We start from the raw sequence: 10,130 nt of genomic DNA, 5'->3' as shown, positions 1-10,130 counted from the left end.
TCTAAGGAGGGGATTGGCTCCGGCTGGCGGGCGGAAGCGCGTCACGGCCAGTTCCGGCGCGGGCAGTTCGAAGGCGGGCATGGCGGAGCTGGACTCGTCGCTCTCGCTGCTGGAGGCGGGCGGCGGCCGGGACCCGGCCGTGGGGGCGGCGGGGGGGGGGAGGCGGCCGCAGATGGCGCCGCCGGCAGGGCAGGCGGAGGGCGACGAGGACCTGATGCCCATGGTGTTCCTGTGCGCCGGCTGCAAGCGGCCCGTGGGCGACACGCTCAGCTGGGTGACCAACGACGAGGAGACGGGCTGCGTCGTGCTGCGCAGTGAGTGCCCGGAGCGGCCCCTCGGAGCGGCCGTTGGCGGCCGTTAGCGGCCGTTGGTCAGCTCTACCCCCCCCCGCCTCCCCGCAGGTGCCTCCGCCAGCGTCTCGGTGGACAAGGAGCAGAAGCTGTCCAAGCGGCCCGGAGAGTGCGGATGGTGAGGCGCGGGGCCGGCGGGCGGGCGCGAAGAAGCCCTGAATGCCCCAAGTCACCCTGGATGAGCCCTGTTTGGGATGAAGTTGGGCACAGGTGGCTTTCTGTCATTATTTTCCTTCCTGTGTAAATGTTACGTGCTCTTTTTTTTTTTTCTCAAAGCATGATTGAGACGTTGTTCTGCTCCGGCTGCTCCAGGACGCTCGGCAGCATCTACAGGTGCACCCCGAAACATCTGGACTACAAGAGGGATTTGTTCTGTTTCAACATTGACTCGATTGAAAGGTAAAGGCAGGATTCTTCTCGCTAAGATAAACCTCACCCTCCGGGCGTCATATTCAAGGACGCTGCTGTTAGCGTTCTCAGCATGCATAGAGAGAGCTGTTTCTGCACCTTGTGTTACTGCTGCTAGCGTCGTGGCGCTGAAGTTGTAGCTGCACCATCTGTGTAATGTTAGACAAGTCCTAGAAAAGGAAAGTATCAGGGTCACCAGTATTAGAAACTGCGTACCACCTCTGAAAATTCCTGTAAACAACACAGCAGGGTTCCTTCTCACTTTCTCAGAAGTGAGTACATACGTGCTCTACCCTAGACAACAGAAAAAGACCTTGCAGTCGTAGCTAATACCTGCAATCTGTTGACTACCTGCAGTCATAGGTAATACACAATATGCCTGGCTCCAAACCATTGGAGGTGTGTGTCATCAGCAGAGAACACAAGCACAGGGGCTTAATTTATACTCCTGTGTAACTATTTTACAGTCAAAAAGTGTCTGGAAAATGAAGGTCTGCTGTTATGTTGGTTTTATCTGATTTGTAGCACTTGAAACTGGTCTTAAATTGTTCCTCAATAACTACATCCAGAATTCAGTCCCCACACTCTTACCTTTTATCTGAGCATTACTATTTGAACTTAAAACTGTTTTCATTCCACCAAACAGTTTGTTTGCAAGATGACTAAATTTTGTTGTTGTTGTTGCTGGAATCATTCTACTGTGCTAGTGTATTAACTGTAATCTTGTAATCGTCGAGAATGGTGGATGAATCTTACGCTCATTCTTCTGCCTTCAGAGTGAAAAGTGCATGATCTAAACTGTAGCGTATCAGTTACATTTTAGGATCTTCAGAAAAGCAGGCTGCTACTGATGAAGAACCTCTAACTCTGGAAAGTCGAGCTGCCTTGGAAGAAGCACTAGAAAGGGTAAGACTTAGCCTAGCATCATTCTTTGTGTACATCAACACTGTGAAATGCTAATATCCTTAAATTGTTTCTGCAGAGCAACCTATAACTTCATCCAGGTCAACGCTGTGGGTTTTAACGTATGCTATCACTTTGTGCTATTTTGTTATCTAAGGCTTTCAGTAACTTCGTTTCTAGTTTTCACATTAATTAGCGTTTTCTATTTATCAAATACAGCTTTAGATTAGATTTAGATCTGTCCGTAATGAGAAAGACAGCTTGACTTTGGCAGTTCATAGACCAGCCTGGGTCCTTGAAAGATCATCAGGTCTAACCTTCACGTTTTCATTTAGCTTTTAATCGTGTCTCTTCTATAGGATTGTCTTGCGTTTAAACTGACTTCCTGCTTTTGCTCTTACTTTGTATTGAGATCCTGTGTAAGGAGTGGTATTTTGCTACACAAAGAGGTTCTGATCCCAGCTGGGGGATAGCTGGGAGCACAGCATAATCAGATTGCCTCTGAAAATGGAATGCTGGCATCTACGCATGGTTTTTTGTATTGTTGATTTCTGTTTCTAACCAGGCATCTTTCCATGTTTACTTTACAGGCAGACACCATACTAAAGGCTCTGGAGGCAAGACTGACTGCTGTTGAATCGAGTATTGAATCTCTTCACGATGTCTGATTCTCTTCACAATAATCTTTGGAAGAGAACTTCCTGCATCTAAACAAACTGCTGGAGAAGGATACGCGTGAAACTTGTCCTTCTAATACTTTGGAATCTGTGGGAACACTGTGAAAACTGAGCAAAGAAATGAAAGACAGAGGTGGCTGCTGTAGTCAGCGTTGTTCTACTGCAACAGTTCTTCACCACTGATGAGTGCCTTCTCCGTTAAAGAGAATGCCCCAGGAAGAGTTTGTTTGTATAGACTTTTGTTTCATATGTAAATATTTATTTAAATTTTTACCTCTGACAGCAAAGCATTTATCTCCTGATTTCACTGTAAACCTGTATCTGCTGAACTGGGTTTGTATCTTTCCTAACTGATTAAAAAAAAAAAACACCTCTGACTTCAGGTGAAGTAGCAATATATGTTATTTTCTTGTCTCTCAAACCTTTGCTTGACCTGTGCTCAGAGACAGAAATGGCCCAGTAACATTTTTTGCAAGCTCAAGGCTAAAATGAAATAACTGTAAAGAAGGCTTTAAGAGCATTTGATTAAATGGCTTTCCATTCAATACTGAAGGTCATGTGTGACAGCTTCAAGGGAAGGAAAACAAACAAGGCTGGTGTGTGTTCGAGCAGTGAATTCAGTGCTAATTAAGAGGGGTTGTCATTACTTTGTTTCAATGTAGATATTTTGGCTTTTACTTTGTTCTTCTGTGTATTTAGGCATTAGGGTTTCTGATATGGTGTTCATGTTCAGTAACTTTTTTTCACCAATAAAACAAAAGAAAAGTAAATGAAAACAGTCTAAGGGAAGAATAATTTTGTTTTTCTTTTCCCCATTACCCAAAACTGATCTTTACTACTAATTTTCAAGTCTTCTCCAAAAGCCTGGAGTGAATTTCGTATTCTTCTTCCCACTGGTAAGTATTTTCTGAAAGCTTCTTTATTTCTAACACCCTACCCTCTATCTTCTACTTTCCTCTATTTTGTTTTGAAGTAGCATTTTATTTGGCCTGTTCTGATTGTCTCTCTTAGCCTTTCATGTTCAAGTAACTGAACCACTTTATAGCAATTTCATGATAGGTGTTAAGTCACAAGCACTAATCTTTCCAATCAAATTAGTATCCTTTGTGAGGCAGCTTCCTCCGAAGCATGATTTTGCTGTTCAGTTACACCATAGACTTCTTTCTGTGTAGCTGAAGAGAGCCATAAACTGTTCTGCCTTTTAATTAAGGATTGTTGGTTTTCACGGTATAGTGAATACATTTTTGTCAGGAGAGCTAGCTTGATGGCTTGATAAGCCTGCCTTTTCAGACATAATCCTCTTTCCACATGTTTTCTAATACGTGGATTTCCTTTGTATTAAGTACTACGGGAGCAGGGGTGCGAGCTAAGCTTATAAGGATCTCAATGGAACTTTCCTTTTTTTCAGATATGAACATCTCAAGGTTTTTGACCAAAGACCACGACAAAGAACTACGCTGTCTTCTTTTAAAATGTCCTCCAACCAACAAGCAGCAAGACACAAAGATGAACTTAATATTTTTCTAACTATTTGATGTCCAAACTAGTGCTCTGAGGTCAGAGACTGAGTAGACTAATGTATGTCAGCCTTGGTGTGGTTTCCAAGTGTGTTCTTACATCAAATGACATCCAGCACACATATAAGCATTTAGTTGTACCCTTGACGGAAAGAGCCAAGTCCGCTGATCCTCACGCAGCACCTGTAGTTTAAACATGGAGGGCTGCTAACTGTGATTGAGAGCTATTTCCTAAACATATTGGTCACCTGAGTTCCTTCTGTGATTTGTTTAGATAGTAATACATAGGAGACATGCTAATTATCTACTATGCATAATGAAAGTAAAATGTATATATGTAAGCAAGCATTCAAAAGAAGAAATGGTTGCTCGTTTGCATGTACATTTCATAACTATCCATCTTTTCTAGCTACTATGGGAAAAATATCTGCAGATGGAGGAACCCAAAAGATATAATCCTGCCAGTGAACCATTCTTAGACACTAATGAAAGCTGTAGTTGCCTAAACAACTCAAGCTAGTACTGAAATTTTAGTGAGCCAGCATGATGGACAGCGTATAGTCACATATAAGGTATCTCTCCTTGCCTAATAAGCAGTATTTACTGGGTGGTGATTCCCTCTATGCCCAGTTTCTACCTTCTAATACAGGATAAATAGGAAGTTTAACTGTGGTTCTGCATGCCCTATGGTGTGTTTCCTGATACCAGTCCCTGGCACTTTATGCATTAATGCAATGTGAGGGGAAAAACGTACCACCTCATTTCTCGAGTTCTTAAACTCTGTACCCAGTTAATATGGCAGGATTTGTTTCAAATATAACTACTTTACAGCTTATTCTATGTGCTCTTTAGAGAGGGAAGTGATATAATGTGTCTTCTGAAAATTAAAAATTGAGGTTTCGGTAGATTCAAACTCTAAAATGCTTTTCTGTAACTTGAAAACAATTCCCAAAGCACTGATAAGAACAACAAGCAAAACTTTGCATGTACAGAATACACCAGGAGGAAAGGATTGGGAGTGGGGAAGACAGTACATCCAGTACATAAAGAATATTTATGAATGGATCCTGTTGCATATGTTCTTTGCAGTTTTTTAATACATTTTTAAAGAACTTAATTCATTTTAATAAAATGAAAGCTGATACAGGTATGCTAAACATCTTCATATGCTTAAGAAAGATGAAAACTGGGAATTGGCTTAGATGAGATTGGAGCTTCTATAAACTGTATCTGAAGGGGGGGAATAGACAGGTGAGCTCTATTTTAGTGAATAGGTCATGTTCAAGACGAAGAGCAGGTCTTGAATTGTTTCTCATCTTACTGCTTGCAGAGTGCCTAATTTCAGTTTTTAATAAGCATGACTCAGACTTCTGCTTGTCCTATCATTCCATTTATGACTGTTGAGCACTGTTTGCTACATTGTCAATGCCTGAAGTACCTATTATACCTAACTACTTTTAGCTTAAAAATAAATAAAACAATTTTTAAAACATCTGTTTCTTTAGCCAAGGTAACGCTGACAGGAACTCTTCCATCCAGCACCTCCAGACAGTTTAGCTACTGCTGCAGAAAAAAAAGGGGGATTTATTTCTGGTTGAAAAAGCGATGATTTGTCTCCTTTTTATATATGCTAATTTTTGAGATAAACACTTTTATGATATGAAAGGATACTGCCCAAAGTTTCCACTGGTGATAAGTTCCTTGTAAAGCAGCAGCACATGTCAGCTTTGGCAATAGCCCTGTGAATTGCACGTGCTGTGAGGAAAAATATCCAGTATGCTTTCCCTTTCTGTGTGGGTGACAACTAACCTACTGTGGCCCTTAATTGTCTCAAGGCTGGGGCGAATGCAGTAATTAATGTGGTAGTCATTAGCCATGTAGAATTACTGTTGAAGGGGTTGGAAAGCATTTAGCAGCGCAGCCGTATTTGTCAGTAAGGGCCTAGGAAACGTGAGGGACCAAATGTGAGGACAGCAACTCCTTTATTGACAAGAAAATGGAGTGGCCGACAAAGATGTTCTCTACTGCCTCTGGTAGCTTGTGGCTGCTATTCCATGTGGTAGCTGTAGCTCTTGGTTTCGGGAGAGGCCTAAAAGGTGATGGTCTAAAAACTCTTCTGGCTGTTGAATAACTTTTGATTCATTAACAAACCCAATAGAACTCATGAGTAGGAAATGAGCCAAAAATAATGTTCTTGTTTTGGACAAGACTTTTGATGGATTTGGGAAAAAAAAGTGTAGGGAACAGGTAGGTACACAGTGTATGGTGAGATGTATTAGAGCAGAGGCCCAGCAGACAGCACTGGCTGTGGGCTGAAAATGGTAACTGCTGCTGTTAAGTTTAAAGAACCACAGAACCAGCCCAGACTTTCTGGGAAGAGACTAAGGTAGCAAGAAAGATAGCTGAGAAGACACAAGGAAAGTGAAGTGCAAATTCAAAACAAAAATGCTACTCAAGGCTGGGAGAGATTTCACTTGGCAGGGGGGAATTAATGTGGGTGGATGCATGTTGAGGAACCAAGACAAAGATGGAGGCATTTCTGTGGCTGCACCCTGAATGCTCATGGAAAAAGGAGAGCACCTCTTGACTGAGGTTTGGGACGTTAGGGATGATTTGTCCTCCACATGCAGGGAAAGGGGCTCCTTTTATGACTAAAGGCAGCATCCTTGTTTAGACACCTGAGGTAAATATGTGAACTGAAACAAGCATTCGGTGGGAGACCTTCACTCCTCGATAATCCCCTAATGCATGATGATTATCCATATCTAGGATTTGAGACTCCACTAGCTGGAAATCCACCTCCATTTAATGACTCTTCCTCCTCCTTTTCCGTTTCAACACTGATAGGATAGAGAAAGTTGGAAAGAGAGCCTGAACTGGAGAAAATGTGCCAGAGCAGAAGGAACAGAAGGTAAAGAGAAAACTGGCACACAATATCCTGACAGGAAAGCTTGATACTGTGGGAGTGAGCAGGACAAAAATAGACGCGTGGATTCCAAAAGGAGCAAAGCACCTGAGTCAGTTTAGTTCCAGAGAGATTTGAACATCGCATTCCTTTAGGTGCTGTGTACATGGGCAAACTGTCTGATACAGTTACCAGAGACTAGACTGACATAGCAGATTGTTTCTGGGATAAAATACTTATTCTCACAAACTGCAGCTGAATGGGGAACAACACCAGAGCAGGCACTGAAGTGTAGGTACGTGTCAGGTTCTCTGTATAAAAAGCAGCCAGTCCTTTGAAAACCCTTCTCACAAGCCTTCAGGGCAAGAAAGGATTGCAGGAAGTACATTCCATAACTGAAAAGAAGAGAAAGTCAAAGAAAATCATTCAATGAAAATTTTCAGTGGGGAAAAAAAATAACAAAGAAAACAGCAAAATGAGCTAAATCCTAGTAGGTTTTTACTCAATATCCATATGGTCGGATGAACAAGAACTGATAATGTTATGCCTAGAATGAACACTTGGCTCCTTTTAAATGGAGCCAAAAATTGGAATGTATTGTTACTGTAATTAGCGCTTTAACAATTATGCAAAATAGTAGCAGCAGCTATTACCAGTCCAGTTAAAATAACAGAGCTTGCTGTTACATTTTTCCAGTTGTTTCTAATTCCTACTAATAAACTAGTGAAACTGTTATATATAGACTTTCTATATATGGAGGGTCCTTTTTCCTTAGCTGGGATGTTGTAGCTGGTTGCAGTGCCAGGTTCGTCACCAGGTGATGTGCTGGTGTGTATACAGTGGGTGTGTTTTTTGGGGACAGCTTGATTCCTGAACTTTTCCAGGCAGCTGGTTGTCAACATCTTCCTGGCTGGCCTACAAATTTAATAATATAATGATAACAAGCTTGCAAAATTAGTGATCATATATAGTACAATGCTTTGGCGTAATAGCTAGTTTTACAAAACTAATCTAAAATTAAAAACAAATTAGACACTAATTAGCTGTTTATTAGAGAGTTTCACCAGTATAGCTAAACCAAATTAGACTCTAGTAAGCTGACTACTGGCGATGTGCTGTTACAGCTACAAGCAAGCTAAATAAGTTCAAGACCAGACAAGTGCCAACAATGTTTCTCAAACCCTTAGGCCTTTTGTTACCATGAGAATAGGAGGACGATGGCCTGCTAACGGAGATGCTGTATTTACTGTGCTACAGGACGACAATAGAGGGCTCATTTCTACATAGCATGACACCATCTAGGCGATTCTTTCCAGATGTCTCCCATTGGCTTCATACTGTGTGGCAAGAGGAGCAGAGTATCATCAGCAGCTTGAAAACGAGCACAGAAACACAATCATATTTTCTTTTAAACTAAAATCTCCAAGCTCAGCCAAGTTACCCAGGAGACCAAACCTATGTAATTTTATAGTACAAGGCTTTATGTTTACTGCTATGATGAAACTGCTGAGGCCATAAATCAGGAAAGATCTGCTTGTTTTCCCTCTCTGATGGTGTAAAAGCTACATTTCCCCCTTAAGCCCCAGGGGCTAGTTCTTATACTAGGATGACAGAAGATTTGCTTCAAATTTTCTGTAAACTGAGAGAAAACTTCCCAAGTACCTCAGTACAGCAAGTAGAATGTTTGAATAGTAAGGGATTAAAAACTAGAAATGCATTTGGCTTTTCTGACTTGTTTTTGTATGCCAAACGGTCAAAATGACATTATATTACTACACAATATCACGTGAATCTACTCCATTAGTAGAGCCTCAACATTTTAAATATTTCAGAACCATTCAGGTCCTGTGTGGAGCCAGGAGTTGGACTCGATAATCCCTGTGGGTCCCTTCCAACTCAGGATATTCCACAATTCACTTTCCATGTAATTTCATTCTCTGTTAAGAATTTGCTACAAGAGGATTAGACGTGTGTTTCTCATGGTGTTTAGGATGGAAGAATTAAATAGTTTGAGCTAACTCCAAGACTCAAATAATTTTAATTATTTGGGGCCACATTTGGGGCTCACTGGAATTAAAGGGAGCAGCCTGGGATCTGTGCTTTATTCATGCCATATTCATGTTTGGGCAGGAAAACAAAACAAACAAAACCAACAGCCACTTGGGAAAGCAGAAGGACGTCTCAAATTTTCTCAAATGATGGTTTGCCTTGATCAATTGAAAAATGAGATCTAATTGTGAACCAAAATCTCGTGTGGGTCCAAGTGTAAATATTTGCATATAACAGCTCTGGTAGCCAAATGGGCCATGTGGTCTGTGGTTGTATAGGCCACAGACTTATAAATCAATAAGATGCATCACCGTCTCCCCCCCCAGTACTTTACTGAAGTAGTGACCACAGTCTGAAGACAGGAATACTGAGAAAGACCAGGGAGTCTGTGCCTTGACCACATTCTTCCGTGACATCCATGGTTTGAGGGTGGATGGTGAAGATGCCGGGAGAATATCAGAAGGATAGGAAATCATACTTTATTTCTTTACATATTTTAACCATTCAAGTTTTTTAGCTTATCCTGGGACCAGAATTTTAAATGTTGTCCATCAGTTCATCCCCAGGGAGTGGGGATCTGCTAATGCAGGCACCCTCGGTCTACTGGCACAAGGGGAAGGGCCCATGGTTTGGACTGCAAGCTACACAAAAGTCATATTTGAAATAAAGTGTGTGATTTTTAACAACCAGTGATCCAACTCCTGTACACCAATGTACCCAAATAAAGGATGATCCACAGCTGGAAATCTGTAAGATAGGCACTGCTTGCACCTGCCTGTGTGTTGCTGTGGGGTCCCTGGGCCACAGCTCTCTGCCAAAGTCTAAAGCAGTCCCCGAGAGGTGCAGGGCTTGCAGCCAGGACTCATGCAGTCTGGCACAGCTTGTTTGGGCAGCCTTTCCTGGCTCAGTTTGGGTAAAGCTTTCCCTCCAGGGCCCCAATTTACGACCACAAACAAACAAGACCAGCAATAACAACAAAACAGGGACCGAAAGCTGGGTTCAAATAACCATTTTCAGGCATCTAAATAGGAGGTGTGACTTTCAAGCTACTGGCAAACATCCAAGTGAAATCTAAGGGGATTAAGCCCACTTTAGGCTCAGGTGTTCCAGCACTTATGAAAAATCAGTGCTTAAATGGCCATCTGGGAGCTGAATTTTCGGCAGCCCCTCTATTTATTTAAATCTTGACCCAAATGACTTGACTTGTTAATACGGAATGGCCAGGCTGATACGCATTTCATTTATTTGCTTACAAATGTTTCAGCAGAGGAATACAGGCTCCCAAACCTCCCTCTGGTGCCTGTGCCCCCGGCACACGTCG

At 42.1% G+C, this 10,130-nt stretch overlaps 1 protein-coding gene across 1 annotated transcript; it reads left to right on the top strand.

Moving 5' to 3' along the window:
- Window positions 1-79: 79 nt before the first annotated feature.
- On the top strand, window positions 80-3,033 carry MIS18A (MIS18 kinetochore protein A; the record flags this gene model as incomplete). Its single annotated transcript, XM_082762005.1, has 5 exons — window positions 80-314; window positions 402-468; window positions 627-749; window positions 1,571-1,664; window positions 2,252-3,033. The coding sequence occupies 5 exons, from the start codon at window positions 80-82 to the stop codon at window positions 2,327-2,329; spliced, it is 597 nt and encodes a 198-aa protein (XP_082618131.1). The 3' UTR covers window positions 2,330-3,033.
- Between the last annotated feature and the right edge of the window lie 7,097 nt (window positions 3,034-10,130).

The sequence above is a fragment of the Aythya marila genome (genome assembly GCF_965140915.1).
Source record: "Aythya marila genome assembly, chromosome: 1".
Taxonomy (NCBI): domain Eukaryota; kingdom Metazoa; phylum Chordata; class Aves; order Anseriformes; family Anatidae; genus Aythya; species Aythya marila.
The sequence above is the reverse complement of the archived record's forward strand: the minus strand, read 5'-3'. Positions and strand labels throughout refer to the sequence as shown.